General features: G+C 38.6%; 1 protein-coding gene across 1 annotated transcript in view; it reads left to right on the top strand.

Annotated features, from left to right (window-relative positions):
* Nucleotides 1-18,716, top strand: part of ITPR2 (inositol 1,4,5-trisphosphate receptor type 2) — a 432,120-nt gene that overhangs the window by 373,091 nt on the left and 40,313 nt on the right. The window contains exons 53-54 of the mRNA XM_019737570.3: nt 8,751-8,881; nt 10,033-10,198. Of these exons, the coding sequence (XP_019593129.2) occupies nt 8,751-8,881; nt 10,033-10,198 (297 nt within the window). The remainder of the gene's footprint in view (nt 1-8,750; nt 8,882-10,032; nt 10,199-18,716) is intronic.

Below are 18,716 nucleotides of genomic sequence, written 5' to 3'. Positions count from 1 at the left end.
GCCATCCCAATTTGTCTTGTGAATAGTTTTTTGACCAGATGATCTCTAGGTTTCAGATCGTTCCAGTTCTACTGTGCCATGAGGCCCAGGGTATCTTTATGGATCCTGCCTGTTAAACTGCATATATATATATATATATATATATATATATATATATATATATATATATATATATTCTCTCTTGTGTCATCCTCAAGTTTGATCAGCTCTAGAACAGCGATTGGCAAACTATGGACCATGGGCAAATCGACTTGCCACCTATTTTTATACAGCGCTCAGGCTAAGAAGAGTTGTAAAAAATTTTTTTACGTTTTTTTTTTTTTTCGTTAAAGAAAAATATGCACTGGAGACTATATGTGGTCCACGAAACCTATTTGTCATCTGGCTCTTTACAAAAGAAAAAAAGATATTGCCAATCTCTGCCCTAAAAGATTTTCATCAAAGGTGCTAGGAATGTTGCAGAGGACAGTGCTAAGGACAGAGTTCTTTAGCATGCTTCTAGTAACATGCTTTCACGTTGTCATAGTCAGGTTCCATGCAATTTTTCAGCCACATAGGAATTTGTCTTAAATAAACTATCATTCAGCCCATGTTTCTCCCTCTTTAAAAAAATCACGAAACTCCTTCTCAAAGCCTCCTTGCCAAAGCCCAGATGCATAATGTCTGCCACGTCCCCAATCTGAGGTTAGTCTGAACCCATACTGGCTTCCCTTGATCCCGACTTCTTCCCACACTATCCCTTTAATGATCCGCTGTGGTATGTTATCTTGGAGACAAGCATCAAGCTCATTTGTCAGCAGCTTGCAGAATCTCACAATCTCAAATTCAGGTCTACAGATATCCTCTCTTCTTATCATTAGCCATGATTTCTTTTAAAAAATCACAGCGATTTTGAAAACTTAGACATAGTTTAAATAACTGGGTAAAATTAAATAGCTCTCAGGATCTTATGGCCACCCTGAACTTTAGTTTATTGTCACCAGTAGTTATCTTCTTTTCAAGTCAACATTCTTTCTCCTTGATGGAGAATGAAACATAATGTTAAAAAGTTTACTTTCTTGTTAGCACAAATATTTTAACAACGTGGTCCCAAAGTATATAATAATCCTATTCCTACCTTGTTCTTCTGTAGCTGAATATTACTTTAAAATTACTTCCTTTGTTTTAAAATACATACACTGTAACTATGGTTTGCTTTTAAGAACAGAATATTACTTTGCCATTGAACCAACAGCAAAGCTAGTGAGTGTTCCTCCTGCTAGACTCTAGAAAGATAGCTGACCCCAGGGGCCCAGCACCGCAGTGGAGCAGTGGTGCTCATCCCTGGCATGGTGGCCGGGCGCTCCTAAGGCACAGTGATGTAACCATCAGAGCCCAGTCTCCCAGAGTGGGATCTCAGACCATACGTGGTGGGAGGGAGCACATCCCAGGTTGTGGCTGCCCAGCTCCGTGCAATTCTCTAAATGTTAGGCTTTCTACAATTCCCCAGGCATTGCTGATGCTCATCCAGGCATTCTGTTGTCATTATTTCAAATGCTGTTACTAATTGGGACATTTTGATCTTAGCATTGGAAAAAATGAAGTGAATATTTTTGTAAAACAGGAAATTAGTTAAGTCTGTTCAGTACACGTTTTTGATAATGATGACATTAATAATTTTAAAAACCTTGTGTATTCATTCATTCATTCATTCATTCATTCATTCATTCATTCAGCAGTATTTGTTGAGCCTGTGCTATGGGGCAGCCACCATGCTAGGACACACTGTTGAATAAACAAACATAGATCCTGGCCTTTATGGAACTTAGAAAATAGTGGGGGAAGCATAAACCGTTAAAAATGTGGTGAGTCCTACAAGCAGTGTTAGGATAGGTAATCACAAGAGAGGCTGGCTGTAGGAAGAGCAAACAGGAAGGCCTTTCTTAGGAGAGATTATTTACCCTGCGACTTGAAGGATGAGAAGGAGCCAGTCAGGCCAAGAGGAAGGAGAAATGCATTCTGGGCACAGGGAACAGCATGTGAAGGCCCTGAGGCTTGTTTAAGAATAGATGGATGCTGTTAATTATCCTCGTATTATAGGAAAAAACACTGAAGACAAGAGACCTTAAATAAGATCACATAGCTAGTAAATCAATCTAGAGCTCTGATTCCAAAGCCTATGCGCCGATCTTCTAAGTTTTATTGCCTCCTAATTAAAGCATTAAACTCTATCAATTATTTTTTCCCTAACCAAAACTTAGAAATTGGTGAAATTCTTCCTATCATATTTCCTTTCCCGGAGAATGCTTGCATTGATTTTCTTTATGCATTTTGTCTTCTAAAGGCAATTTTTAAAATATAAATATTCTGTATTACATATTTATCAACTGGAGTTTATTCCTCCCCCCCACACACACTACTCTGGAGATATTTGGCAGTGTCTGGAGACATTTTTGGTTGTCTGAAGTCTGGGAAGAGTGCTACTGTCATCTAGTGAGTAGAGAGGCCAGGGATGCTGCTAAAGATTCTGCAGTGCACCGGACGGCACACACAACAAAACGATCCAGCCCAAAATACCAAATGTTGAAGTTGAGAAACTGTGCTGTTACAAAGTTGGTTTGGATATAAGGTTCTAACTCTGAATGCAAATTCATAAAAGGCTTCCCATAAAAACCTCGGCAACCTGTTACTCACCTAATATATTACACACAAAGAACAGAACTTCCCTTTTCTCTATGGACAAATAGAGACAATTCTTCCAGGTGTATTATCCCAGGGGCACAGTCTCCATGTTTTTAGCTTCCACCAGAGCTGGGAGTTGTGGAGAGAGGCAGGTATGATTGTTTCAGGAAAAGCTACCACAGTAGGGAGGAAAGGATAGTGGAGGAATTGTAGCCCTGGAGGTGTGACAAAGACACTGTTGGGAGCCAGAGATGGTGGCAACAGTTGTTCATGATCAGGGATCATTCCTAAATTAGTGCAAAAAAAACTACAGGAATCCTGTGTTGATCTACTCTTTCCTCTGTACCCTTTTTGCAGTTGACATGGTAAGTGATAAAACTCATCTGATTGAAAATTCCATGGGTTTAATCTTCTGTCCCTTGACACCTTTAAATTTTGGCCACATGTATTTAACTGCAAAAGTAGAGAGAAAGCCAGAATCTGGTGTTTGCTGTGCTGCATGTCACTTAGATTTAAAAATAACTTTCCTGTGTCTAAGATCAGGATTAAATTTTAATTTGCAAACCCTAGTGTGCATTTGTGATAGGCTTGGTTTGTTACCTTGTGGACAGCAGGCCCACATTATAAAGGCCCAGACACACACAGCAGCATAATAACCAGCCTCGTGGCGACTGGCAGGCAGATGGCCAGTTCCCGAGGAAGCTCCAACAGATACAGGTAGGGTCACTGTCCCAACAGCAGCACGTTTGCACAGTAACTGGCCACCAACTGTGATTGGAAAAAATACAAAAAGTTTTATTTCATTTATTGCAGACCTCCCTGACTTCCTAGACAAAAATATTCACTTACCAAAAAATACAAAAAAACCCCTCTTGATTGTCTAAAAAAGTAGGCCTGTTTGAGGAACTTGACAAAATATAGTCACAATTATTTTCTAAGTAAAAATTATTTGGATGTACGTAAAATAGAGGCAGTTCACAGATCTCTAACACTTATGAATAATTCAAATTTAATATGTTTGGGTATTTTATTTTAACCAAAAAGATTGATGACTATCAGAAAATGAGCAACTTTAATGCCACTCTACATTTTGGCTTCCTTCTGGGTACGCAGTATTTTTAATCGTTTTTTCCTAGTTAAAACATTTTGAATCAGCATTTCCACAATGACTTGATTATAATTAAAGTTTAAGACTAACAAGAGGGTTTTAGTTGCACTCAGAATTTTAAATATATCTCAATGACAATCTGTTGCTTTCTAAGAAACCATTAACATGAATAACTTAATTATTAAAGCAGAAAAATAGCATTGGTAATACTCTTATTCAAGTATTAAAAATAAAAACTTACTGACTAACAGCTCAGATCAGGGGGAAATATTTCAGAGCCAAAAGAATATATTTTTATTCCTCTCCTCACATGAAACATTTTATTTCTGTTATGAATTAAGAAAAATTATTTATTTTACTAATACTCAACTGAAAATGAGGATTATTTAACCTTGTATTGTTCAAGTATAAAATGTGTTGATTATGTTAAAACTATAACTTCGCATAAGCTATGTCTCAGTAATAATAATAATTATGATACCTAGAATTTATTACATCCTGTGTGCCAAGCAATGTTCTAAGTGCCTTACATGTATATATCTATTCTTTTTAAATGTCTCCACATTAAAAGTCTATTTCCACTAATTCTTTCCTTTTGCATGTAAACAACCACACTCTCACTTCTTTTATAGCTGCCTCTGTTTTCATCATTATGCCCTGGCCACTATTACCTAGACCATTGTTCTTACATCTGAAATCTTTTCTTTGCTACTATCTGTTCCCTCTCTTCCTGGAACACTCTTAGGTCCTAATTGAACCTTCCGCTGCATTCTGTTATCCATCCCCCAAGCTAATATCCTATCAATCCCCTTCCTTTTAGTATCAAATTTTCCTATGAAACAGTGGCCTAAAACTCTTTCCTTCAACTTCTACATCATTTATCTTCTCTTTCACTATTTGCCACCTTCCTATTGTTTCCTATGACCTAATTGTTAAATCCAGCGACCTTTTTCTTTTCATTGCCTTTGGCCCTTCTGTAATTTTGACATTTTTTGATACCTTCTCCATCTTTAGATTATGTTCTTCCTTAATTTTGGATCATAATAATCTTCCAGCTCTCTTTTCTTCTCTGGCTTTTAAAAATGTTTTCTCATCTTCTTATCCTATAAACATAAGAATCATCTGAGATTCTTTCCTTGGCTTCATCAAAATACCCTATATCCATTTCCTCCTTCTAAATGATCAATTTCTATGGTCTAATGGGACCATCCTTTCCCAGGTCACTTCTGGCTGGAAGCTTCAGTGTAATATTTAACCCCGCCTTATCCCTCATGCCCTGAGTCCCATCAGCTCCGTTCATTCATCCTTCCCATTCCCGTCGTCATTACACTGTTGAGGCTCATAGTACATCGTGCCTGAATTATTGCAACTGCTGCCTAAGTGGTCTTTCCACCTCTGGTCATTCTCCCCTCTTCAATTCACCCACTATGTCACCACTAGACTACTTGTCAGAAATGACTGCTTTGAATATATCCTTTCCTACCCCCAATTTAAGATTTCTACCGTACTCCACTGCTTGCCAAATAAAACCCACTCTCTGAAGCTTCATGGAAAGCTCTCAGCTTTATCTTCCACTTCTCTACATACTGTTTATTTGCTGTTCATCTTATAAGCAAATCATTTTTTGACCTCTGGGGCTCTCGGCCATACAGACGGCTTCTCTACTCCTGTCTCAGTCCATTGACTATTCAAGGCAAACTTGGAGTCTACATCAGTTAGAAGGACTGAGGATATTAAAGGTTCTCTCCCTATTCTAATCTCTTTGCACTACTTCTGTGGCTTTTATCACTTGTTAATTTGTCTTATTATCTAAGTACAGTAAGTCCTCACTTAATGTCGTAGATAGGTTCTTGGAACTGTAGCAAAATGACATATAATAAAACCAGTTTTATCATAGGCTAGTTGATATAAACAAGAGTTAAGATCCTATGATATCTCATCAATGTTATAACAAAACAACGTTGAAGGAAACAATGTTATTCAAGGGCCTGCAGTACATCTTTTGTCTCAAACTATTTTACCAGCTAGATGGTAAACCACCTTGCTCATGTTGAAAGTTCTTCAGTGGTTCTCCACAGCTTTCAGGGTAAAGTGTAAACTCTTCATGTTGGTGGGAGTGTCTCCGTAATCTCGTCCCTGCCTGCCACGAATGCACATCCTTCCTGCCACCACAGGACCCTGTGATACTGCACTGCCTTTGTTCTTTCGCTGACCCACCTTTCCTAGGCAACCTCAGTTTCCTAGGGGCTGTGACACTTTCATCTTTCCACCTGTATTCCTGTCACCTAGCCCAGGGGCTGTTGATGTCGTGAAATGAGGTGGTTGTGGCCTGGGGAAGCCCAGCTGGTTATGTAGATAGGTTGCCACAAGGTGGCATTTACTTTGGTGAATTTCCCACATGACAGGGCCGAACTTTTAGCCTGAAGGCCTGAGAACTTGGCTTAGCATACTGTGAGTGGATCCATGTCACAAAGGTAGACTCTTATTAACCAAGCTCACAGAGGCTACTGTATAACCTAGCGTGCATAGGCACTAGTTGTTATGGAGCATGTTGACTGAACAGTTATGGCATTGACCTGACCTGGGCATTTTCCCCATTTATATGCCACACAGAAAGCCAATTCTCTCATTATATATTTGCAGCCAATTGATTTTATTTCACAATGGCTAATCACATGAATTGTGTGTGGATTTTATTAGCTCACCTGTTAAAGAACAAACAACCTCATTTCTAAATTCTGGGGGAGAGATGGGAGCAGTTTCCTGTAGCTTCTAGGTACTCATTAATCTGGCACTTAATAAGTCCTTAGTAAATATTTGTGTGACATGAGCAGGTAGTTGCTGATTGAATAAATGAATTCAGATTCTGCCACAAGGTACAACATTGCTTTGATTGCAAGGTTAACTGTTGCAAAGTAACTTATAGACATACTCCATATGGCCTCACTACTAGAAAACCATATTTCTCTTTGAAAATTCCTTTAACTCTTCTTGCACATTTCTAGCTATTATTTTTTCACATTCCTAGCCATCACATTAGGACCCACCACAGGTGTCGGGGACCTAAGTGGCATTGCAGACTGAGCCTTCTCACTGATTTCTCTGCCTTCCTTATCTCTTCTGCTGCTCTGACTGTTGCCACCACAAGCCTTACCTCTTCCCTGTTTCTCCTTCCTCTAAAAGCAGTTTTACTTCTTCTACTTTCTAAATCAGAATTGCCTCAGGGCTCACCTCCAAGGTAAGTGGTCCAGCTCAAATTGCATTGAGATCTTCAATGCTGCACTTGGTGCTTGCACATCTCTGACTTCAGCTCCAATTGAGTGTTTTAAAAATAAATAGCTCTGACCCAGCAATCCCTCTCCTGGGTATCCACCCCAAAAATCTGAAAACATTTATCCATAAAGACATATGTGCTCCAATGTTCATTGCAGCTTTATTTACGGTGGCCAAGACATGGGAGCAACCAAAATGTCCTTCGATAGATGAATGGATAAAGAATTATATACACAATGGGATACTATTCAGCCATAAGAAAAGATGAAATAGTGCCATTTGTGACAACATGGATGGATCTTGAGATTATGATGCTAAGCAAAATAAGTCAGACAGAAAAAGTAGAGAACCATATGATTTCACTGATATGCGGTATATAAAACAGAAAACAACAAAAGAACAAGACAAACAAATGAAGAAACAAAAACTCATAGACATAGGCAATAGTTTAGTGGTTACCAGAGGGTAAGGAGAGGGGGTGGTGGTAGATGAGGGTAGAGGGGATCAAATATATGGTGATGGAAGGAGAACTGAGTCTGGGTGGTAAACACACAATATGAGATATAGATGATGTATTACAGAATTGTACACCTAAAATCTATATAACTTTACTAACAATTGTCACCCCAGTAAACTTTAATTTTTAAAAAAATGAAAATAAATAGCTCTGAATACAGGGAAAATAGTGGGATCCCTCATCTGAGTGATGTTAAAATAAAGTCCGTTCCCAAGAGGAAAATTAGCCTTTTGTAACAAAGTACCAAACAGGCTGTTGGTCATGGATCACATAGACAGAATTAGGATGACTGATGTTTTTCCTTTGCTTGTTTTTATGCTCCTGCTTTCCCAGGCAGACTGCGGCTGCACAATTCCAAAATTCAGTGCCACTAGTCCTTTAACTTTGTAACAAGAAAAATACATTTCTGTTTATTTACCAATAGTAGGAAATCCTGATTCCAATATCCAATTTAGTATGAACTTTTCACTATTTTAAATGACTGGGAAATTATTACCAACTTTGGTAACTTTACCGTTAAACAAAATAAGAATAGGAATTTTTCTGTCATATTATAGCTTTTTCTCCCCATTTCCCACTAAATATTTTCCCATAAGTGCATTTGCATAAAATAAATTGGTCACATGAAGTAAATTGTTCACATAAATACATGTGCCTCTTATCCGTAGCTCCATGCTAGTCATTAAGAAAGCTTAGACACAGCCCAAATCATAAAATCATATCTGCCCTTATTTTTAAGCACCTACTATGTGTATGGCAATCTCTGTGCAGTGTTTTACATATATTAAATGTAATCCTCTGAAGGGTTTAATGCCTAAACAGGCCTCCCATTTTACACTTGAGGATATTGAGGTTAACAATATCCCTTGCCCAATATGAACTTGCCCAATAGCAATACTAGCACAGAGTAGAATTTAAAACCAAGTTCTCCTCAACACCTTAATCACTGCCTTTTGGAATTGGTATTTGTATACCTTTTGTGCAACTTCTGGGTTGGAAACCACTGTGTCAAAATGCATTTAGCATGATGACAGTGTGTCAGTCATGGGCGGCCCTGTATAAAATAGGTGTTATGTGACTTCAAAAAATTGTGTCATGGCACGGCTATAGAGAATTAGATCTTTGGAAGTAGAAAAGAGTGTATTTTCGAAACACGAGTTTGCTGCATTGTTTAATGTGTCTGTTTTATAGATGATGAAGAGTATGAAGATGGAATTGAAAGGACATGTGACACTCTCCTTATGTGCATTGTCACCGTCCTGAATCAGGGCCTCAGGAACGGAGGCGGCGTGGGAGACGTGCTGAGAAGGCCATCCAAAGACGTAAGCTGCAAGCACATAATCATTTTGTTAAAGAATTTCTTAGTAACATTTACAACATGGTTTTGGTTTTCAGGGTACTATATTGTTTCATTCGCTTTAAAAATATAACGGGGGCCATTAAAACCAATTAATTGTATGCTAGGATTACATAGAATAGCTAATGTACTAAAATTACATAAATAGCTAATGTACTAAAAATCTATGTTGTCAGTAGGATTATAAAACTGTTCCAAATTTGAACTGTATATTGTATTACAGCAACAAAATCATGACTACAAACTTTACGGAGGCATTGAGTGTTACATAAAAAAACAGAAACTAAGCTGCCTCTTGTCTATCAGATTTCTGAGGCATGAAGATTTACTCTTTGCCTCTGAACAAGAATAGGTACCATATTTATCCATGATGAATATACAATTTAAACAAATTCTAACAGGATTTTATATATTAAAATGGCATGGCTGAGAAATTTCTCATTAGCTGCGAAATCTCAAGTGCTTGGCTGGGAGCTGGAAAAAGCTCAGGTCTCAAACAGGCAAGCTAGATCATGTTGTCCATTTTTCTCATGTTTCCTCATCTATGAAACAGCTGGATTACATGATCACTAATGTGTGTTTTAATACTGTTCATCAAGTAAAAATATCTTGAGCTGCATGTACTCGACCCTCCCTATAAGGCCAAGAACAAAACCTGCTCGAGATATTGGCAAATCGTTAGGTCCTCCTCAACTCCCTAATCGCTGACTTTTGCAATTGGTATTTGTATACCTTTTGTGCAACTTCTGGGGTGGGACCCATTGTAGCAAAATGCATTTAGCATAAATGCCATAGTAAAGGGATTTTTAATAAAAGGTAAGTCTCTCCTTTGCAGGGGTGGGAATGGGGGGAGTATAAGTCTTAGAGGATGGAAGGGGTTCTGGGAACAGTTTGTGAAGCTTTTTTCATGACACCTAGAGATAGAAAGTAGGTCTTTTTCCAACTCGGAATACTATTTACATTAATTTAGCAAACATTTATTGAATATATTCTCTATGCTAGAAATTATACTAAATCACCATGCCTGGAAATATGTCTGTGTGTGTGTGTGTGTGTGTGTGTGTGTGTGTATGTGTATGTATATATATATATATATTTTTTTAATTTTTATTTCAGGAGCCTCTGTTTGCTGCCCGAGTGGTGTACGACCTTCTTTTTTATTTCATTGTTATCATTATTGTTCTTAACTTGATTTTTGGGGTCATCATTGATACTTTTGCTGATCTCAGAAGTGAAAAACAGAAAAAAGAAGAAATTCTAAAGACAACCTGCTTCATCTGTGGTAAGTGTTCTCAAGATACTCAAATAGATGAAGAAACTGCCTAGGAGGAAGGAGGGGCTAGAATGGTGTTTATTTGTCATGTTTTGGGAAAAATTATTTCAAAATGAAAGCTGGGCAAAATTCATATTATGTAACTGAACATTGGACTGGGGTTCTCTGTTCCACAAATAGATAGAAGATTTACATCTCAAATCTTATTATTTCTACAATTTGTAGGACGCTCTGAGTATACAATGTTTTGTACAATGCCAAAGGGTTCCATCGACTGGCAAACAGATTTTTCATCACAGTGACATATTGATTAAACAACAGAATGAATTTTATTTTATTTTGTTAGATTATGAATCCATAGACGATTTTTCTAGCAACTTGAACTTTTACTCACTGACATCATGTTTTGGATTCTGAACTGTGCTTTCTCTCCACTTCTTAAAAACTATATTTATTTTTCATTAGTTTCAGGTATACAAAGTACCATAATGGTTAGACATTTTTACCCAACACAAAGTGTAACCCCCCTCCCCCATGCTACTACCCCTCTGACATTGTATATAGCTGTTACAATACCATTGACTATCTTCCTTATGCTGTACTCCACATCCCGAGACTATATATATATATATATATATATATATAATTATAGTTCACATACAATATTATTCTGCTTCAGGTGTATAACACAGTGGTCAGGCATCTACACAGTCTATGAAGTGATCCCCCCTGTTAAGTCCAGTGCCCATCTGGCACCTTACACGATCTTTACAACATTGTTGATTATATTCCCCATACTGTATTTCATATCCCTGTGACTATATTGTGTCTACTAATTTGCACTTTCTAATCCCTTCACCTTCTCCCCTGCCCCTCCCCTCTCCCATCTAGCAAAACAGAAATAGATTCAGAGATATAGAAAAAAAAACCTGTTGGTTTCTAAATGCTTTCTCTCCATTTTTAATCTTTGTCTCTGTCTCTGTCTGTCTGTCTGTCTCTCTCTCTCTCTCTCTCTCTCTCTCTCTCTCTCTCCCTCTCTCCTCTCTCCTCCCCCCCCCACCCCCACATTCCCTCCCTCTCCCAGAATCCCTTCCCTTCCTCCCTGCCTCTCTCCCACCACACTGCCCTCCTCTCTCCCATCATTAACTCTCTCAGGCCCAACCGTTTCTTTGTCTTCATCATTCCTTTGGCTCTACCCTCTTCTCCATATACCCTCATATACCCTCATATATTCTCCATATACTTCTCCTCAGCCCTTTCTGGCTTTAGTTGTCTCCGTAGCTGGCCTAGTCACCGTAGAATCCTTCCCCCTCCTTGAATAATCACCAACTCCACATTACACTCACCATCCTTTTTGTTTTTTGGTTTTTTTCTATGTTGGGCTGAAGAATCTTTTGATAAAAGTCACAAAACAAGCATAAAGGCTTTACTACAACATTATTCTGTATAACTTAAAAAGTCCCATTGCCTCATTGGTTCACCTTTTGTAAACTGTCTCATTCCCTTGATGACTCTTCCAGATCTTTCCAAGATTCCTCCAACAGTCAGAGGTGTTCCATATGGTCACCTGTAATAATGAGTTATATTCTGAGGAAGCAACTTAGTCATGCCCTTCTTCAGGGTATTAACAATCTGTTGTGGAATTCCAATACAATAAATATCATTGCTATCTAATGTGTTAAGGAAAAATAATAGAGAAATTCATGGTTGTTACACCTCTTCAGGTTGTGGTAGGGGACAGACAAGAAAGGATCAGGAAAGGCTTCTTGGAAGAGATGGTGATGGAGCTTCCAAAGATGGAAGCGAGATGGCCACATCAAGGTGGGTAGCAGCAGAATGGCCTGCATAAGGAAAGGCATGGAGGGAAGAATAGAACAATGGAAGTCTTCAGTTATTAGAAGCAGCTCAGTGTTGCTGGAGCTTAAATTTCAGAGCAGGGCATACAAAAAGAAGAGGTTGGCCAGATCATATGTGGCCTTTTATATTACAAAGTTTGGACTCTATCCTCTAGACTTATAGAGGGTCGTCAACCATTAAAGAATTTTAAGTAGAGGAGGACAGGTCTAATTTTTGTTTAAGAGCCCTGTGGCATCTATGGGAGGTCATTCGTTAGGGGACAGTGCTCAACATACAGTAACCAGGTAGAACGTCATTGCCATACTCCAAGTGAAAGGTAATGGAACCTTGATTCGGGAAAGTTAGTGGTGGCAGTATTAAGAGTAGAGGACAGAGTCAAGAATTCTTTAGGAGATAGAATTTTTAAATCTCAGTGGTTTGGAATGAATATGAAAAAGCTGGGGTATCTGGGTAGATGATAGTACCAGCAGTTGAGTTTGAGCATAGAAGAGGAGAAATCATTTTTGGTGAGAATATGCTGAATTTAGCTTTGGGAATGCTGGGGTTGAGATATGTACGGAACACCCCAGTGAGATACATTCAGCACAGAGGTCCACATATGAGTCTGAGGCCAGAGAATATGTCTGCACCGGAGACAGTAATGGGAATGCTCGGCCTGTATGTGGTAGAAAAAACTAGAGTGCGGAGAAAGATTTCTGAGTGAGAAAAGAAGATGGAGTTCAAGTAGAAAACATTCTTTAATTCTGAAAAGTTAAAAGAGAAAAAGGACCGCACATAAAAAAATTTAAAAAACAACCCATCAAGTCCAAGTGGTGCGAGAAGAACCAGGAATGTGTGGCATGTGGAAATGAGGGGAGAAAACAGCTTGGGAAGAAAGGAATTGATTATCAACTATGTCAAAGCAGAGAAGGCCAGTAACATACAAACTGATGTAGAGCCTCTGGATTTCTCATTTAGGAGGTTTTGATGACTTTAGGTAGAGCAGTTCCCATGAGCATGAGGGCAGATAGCAGATGGCACAATGCTGGGGAGGGACTTGCTGGGAGGAAATTGAGGCAGAAAGAAGAGTGTTCTCTTCACATGTCTAGATTAGATAGAGGAAAGCAAGACTGAGATGGAGCCAAGGAAGATGCTATACAATAATTTGGGGATTTGAAGACGAGAACCATTGTATAGAAGGGTGTGTCCCACAAAGGAACAAAGATGCTGCCCTTGAAAATCTTTCTGTGTGTCTCATGGTCTTGCTTTTGCATTGCTTCCCGTAAGCCCTTTTCTTCATGAGCATAATAGCTATTATATCAGCACACTACTTCCAAAAAATGGGGTTTTGGGAAGAATATATCAGTAGGATGTGAGCCTCATTCTAAGACATGATCCTGTTTCCCATATTCTAACAACAAAAAACATGAACAATAAAATAAGCCCATCCCTTAAATACTATTCCTGCTCCTCTAAGCTTTCCCTTCACTGTCAAAATTCTCTTTAGCTTTTCATAGTTATTAAAAAGCCTTTAACCTACAAATTCCTTAAAATATCACAATAACCTTCATCACCAAATTGAAATGTTTTTCTCAAATCTCATCATTAATTTCCTGCTGACCTTTTCTTCTACCTTGAATTGCACATTCTTTGGTTCCATCACAAGATCCTGTTTTTTTCTCCCAACCTCTAAATAAGAGGTTCTGATTTTACCATTGACTTCTTGTCTCTTCTCTCTGTCCTCTTCTTTAATATCACTTTAATGCAGATTATTGCCAAATATGTAACCACAGCTCCAAAACTTTGTTTTCAGTTGTTGACTGACATTTAGAAGGGTATGACTTCCTGGCAGCCAAATTTACCATGTGTAAAAACTAGTACATCATGTCTTTCCATCTCCTTCCTTTCACCTAGCAACTTATCCTGGCTTCCATATTGCAATGAATGGTATCCCATTATGTCTTCAGTTATCTGGACTGGGAACTTCATCATTTTTAGCATCTCCTTTTTCCTTTTCCAGGTGCATAGTTATCTTGGGCTAATGAATCTTCTTTCCCAATCTTCCTTCCACATATTCCCATAGCCACACCTTGGTTTTTCAGGCTCACCCTGGCTCACCCCCAAATGGCCTGTTCAGTGATGCCAGACTTACTTTTCTATTTTGAGTTCATCATTTCTTTACTCAGAAGGCTATCAATAGCATTGTAGTCTTTAACTCTAAAGTTCTAATTTTCCAGGTATGTAAGGTGCCCCACAATTGGGCCCGTTCTTTTTTTTTTTTTGCCTTCCTTCTCACCTGCTGTCCTCCCATTTATAGCTCAAGTTCTAGTCCAACTTCATTACTGATCTTTAACTTTCTATGTGTTCTCAGCTATGGTATTTCTGTTTGGAATTTCCAAACTCCTAAGTTGTAGAACTCCTGCCCTCACTCTGAGGCCCACATTTAATGCCATGAGTCCATGAAGGCTTCTCTGATCTCACTAACCAAAAGCAAACATATCTGCTCCTAAATTCTTCATGTCACACTTAGCTGTATGGTACTGTACATTTTTTGGTTCTCTTATCTCCTCTGTTGGATGTTACACATTGTCATATTGTAGAGAGTGCATGAACTTTATAGTCAAATAGACATAGGCCTACACTAGTTCCACACCCTGGCTGTGTGATGTTGGCCAAGTTTCCTTTTATCTTGAATTATTGTTCCCTCATCTGGAAAATGGAGACTATAATGCCCTGTTTTGGGATTGTTGTGAGTATAAATGAGATCGTGTATGTCCGAATCCCTAGCTCAATGCTTAGCTGAGAGTAAGCACTTAGACATGTTAATTTCTCTTCTTTAAGAGATCTGGACCCACATCTAGTCCATATTTATGCTTTCATAGTATGTATTGGAAATCATTCATAAATATTTGCTTAATGAATGACTAACCAATTGTCAGCTCCCAATTAACATTGTTTTTATACTTAAGTAGCTTATAACCTGTGGAAGGAAGATAAGTGAGTACTAAATTGATATATACTGCAGAAAAAAACCCTAGTTGCACTAATTCCAAGTTATTCCAAATTTTGTCATGTGCAGGGTATTGTTTCTATGGCATACACATCCCCACAGGGATATACGGAGATATATCAGGAGGCACAAGGAGATGTTAGATCCCCATGGTATATTTCAGAAGCTTCACGTTTATTCAAAAATTTGAGAGGCCATTTAGGTAATTTAACCTAAGAGTACATTTAAATGGTATTTTTTTAAATACTATTATTTGTATATTAGAGTAAATATTATGGTGTAAAGTAGAACAAATATAGTGTAAACATTTAAAATTAAATAGAATCATTTTTAAATATTGAAAAGTGGTCTAGTTACTTTTAGCTGCTAATTCCTGTGATCTCAGTAGCATAAGAGTTCTTTACTCTCGGCCCTCAAAGGACTTTCAGCAGAAACATGTGAGAAGTGTTATGATAACATATATGTAGATATGCATTTATTCCTGGGAATCACCATGTATGAGATCTAATATATACCATAAATATTATAATAACTTAATTACAATAATGATTTAAACACTTGGGATATTTGAGGATTGTACTAGTAGGCTATAAAATAAATAATTATGATTAATCCAGAAATGGTTCTTGAAAGAGTTGGGTGTTACTTTGTGATCCAAAGAGGGATCAAGTATAAATAACAGAGGAGAGTCTCCACAGTAGGAGAAAATTGGCTCCAGGAGTGTACCAAGTGACACCCGTAGTAGCAACAGAGGAGGTAGATACTGTGACAGGCAATGAGAGCAGATGGGACTTTTCTAAGATTGAAGGCAATGACCAGATGTTTGAGAGTTATGACTCAGAAAACAATTGCTAGTAATCCAGAAAGCAGTCATGATAGGGTGATAATGAGCAGATGACAGAGCTAAAGCAGTAAACACAAAAAATGAATTGGCTCTGGTATCCACAATAATTACTAATTTTGAATTAGTAGAAGCCGAAAATCCAGTGAAAAGGAGCTGTCAACAGACCAGCAGAGACAAAATAATAAAACGGACAAAGGATTTGATGATGTCAGAATTCCTATCATAAGGATAGTCAGGCTAGAATTAAAGGTCTTTCTAGATGAGTTAATAGGAGATAAAGGCTATATTGTGTGAGAGAGGGGCCATATATGTTTCTCTCTTAGTATATTAGTCCCTTATGGTCTATACTTACACATTAATGTCGTTCATTCATTTATTTGGTCAATAATTACTTATTGAGCATCTACTGTGTGCCAGGGTATTGCAGTGAATGACAATAGACAAAAAGCACTGCCATTGTGAAGCTTATTTTCCCACATAGTAGAATGTCAAATGATGACAAGGGCTATGGAGAAAAATAGAGCAGAGATGAGGGATGGAAATGTCTGGGTGACAAGTGGGTGTGTACCCTTACCTTAGTCATGCTGTGTGGGAAATACAGCATAACTACAGTTTTCTTTGTTTGGCTGAAAAGTTTGTATTAAGCACACAAAGCTCCTCTTTTTTTATTACTATTTTTAAAGGAATAAGGTGATATTGCCATCTGACTTCTTTTTTTATTTTTTTAAAGATTTTATTGGGGAAGGGGAACAGGACTTTATTGGGGAACAGTTGTACTTCCAGGCCTTTTTTCCAAGTCAAGTTGTTGTCCTTTCAATCTTAGTTGTGGAGGGTGCCGTTCAGATTCAAGTTGTTGTCCTTTCAGTCTTAGTTGTGAAGGGCGCAGCTCAGCTCCAGGTCCAGTTGCCATTTCTAGTTGCAGGGGGTGCTGCCCACCATCCCCTGCGGGACTCGAGGAATCGAACTGGCAACCTTGTGGTTGAGAGCCTGCGCTCCAACCAACTGAGCCATCCAGGAGCTCAGCGGCAGCTCAGCTCAAGGTGCTGTGTTCAATTTTAGTTGCAGAGGGCGGAGCCCACCATCCCTTGCGGGACTCGAGGAGTTGAACTGGCAACCTTGTGGTTGAGAGCCCACTGGCCCATGTGGGAATCGAACCGGCAGCCTTTGGAGTTAGGAGCATGGAACTCTAACCGCCTGAGCCACCAGGCCAGCCCCCAAAGCTCCTCTTGTGATTATTTTCTTTCTCCCTTGGTCATCTCATACAGTATCCTGGCTTTCGTTGTTCGTCTTATGTCATTTATCCTTGGACTACTATATTTACACTTTGAACTCTCCTTTGGAAGTTCCAGCTTCCTGCCTAACATCCCAACATTGGTTGTTCTATAGTCATCTTAAACTCAACACATCCCAAGTCAAATATATCCTCCCTGCAAAATGTCTTTTCTCTCTTCTTTTTCTTTCTGTTGCTGTACTGATACCACCTTAAACTCAGTCATTCAAGTCAGAAAATTCTGTCACTCTTGATTCCTCCTAAATCAATACCTCTCACTGGATGTCAAGCCCTCTTAAATTTTCATTCCAAATGCCTCTTCAACCTCTCGTCTTCATTTATTCAATTATTCTGCCAACATTAGTTGAATGCCTGTTGTTTTCCAGCTACTCTGCCAGGTGCTGGTAATACAAAAATAAAGCAGACAGTCAAGTAGTACAGACTAAGATAGAAATAGACAATTTTTCATAGCAAAATGTTGTGGACACACAGAGAGAGCATCAGCTAACTGGTTGTGTCTGTGGGAGTCGGTGGTGGCGGTGGTGGTTGAGCTGGGTCTTGAAGAAGGAATGCCTGGAAGGCAGGAAAGAGACTAGATGGAGGCATAGAGTTTTCAAAGGATTTCGTGTGTTTGGAGAATGATGAGAATGTCGGAGTGACTACTAGAAGGGGATTGTCAGAGCATTAAGTCTGAGGATGATTTCAAGTTCCTTGGTTGACAGAGACTTCATTATCAGAGATGAATAGGAAGGGCTAAAGAAACACATTTTTGATGAGTTGAGTTTGATAAGCCCGTAAGCTAACCAGGAGAATTTATCCAGAAGGCAGCTGGAAATAGAAACTAAAGTTGAGAAGAAAGGTCAGTAGTTGGGATACAGATTGAGAAATCATCAGCGTGATGATGGTGGAAACCAGGGCAACGGACAATACAGCTTAGAGAGCAAGAACCAATGAAGATGAAAGATAACCAGTTCTCCTCTTTTACATTTGTTCCCCATTGCTAGTACCCTGGATTCAGCCTCAGACTCTTCTGCCACAATCTTTCTCTGCAAGGATTCAGACATAGGAAGTTACTGAAAGCACAGCTCTGAATATGCTAGTCACCACTCAAAAGTCTTCAGAATAAAGTACCGACTCCTAGCTTTGCATTTAAAGCTCCTTATGGATTGTGCCAGATGTACCATTTCATCATTTCCAAATGTCCCCATCTAGCCACACCAGAGGAATTGACACTCCCCAAAAGAGGTCATCTACTTTGATCTCTAGCTTTGCTGTGCCATTTCCTCTGTCCAGACAGCAAAACTGCATAGTTTTGGTATCAGAAATATTTTTATTTAAATACTAACATACTTTTCTACTAACTAGAGGTGTTAACTTCAGCACTTAATTGAATCCCTCTGAATCTGTTTCCTTACGTGCTGAAAGGTCAGATTAGATTGCTACAATGATCATAGAGTATTTAGATATTCTTTATAGTTGTCAGCATAAATATGTGCTCAATAAAAATTAAATATCTTTTATTACCATTAATCTCTTTTCCACCTGCCATAATCATGTTTCAAGGCCA

This window comes from Rhinolophus sinicus, chromosome 1, assembly GCF_057876585.1.
Source record: "Rhinolophus sinicus isolate RSI-liver-muscle chromosome 1, RSI-T2T, whole genome shotgun sequence".
Taxonomy (NCBI): domain Eukaryota; kingdom Metazoa; phylum Chordata; class Mammalia; order Chiroptera; family Rhinolophidae; genus Rhinolophus; species Rhinolophus sinicus.
Note: the sequence above shows the minus strand (reverse complement) of the source record. Positions and strands in the feature narration are given on the sequence as shown.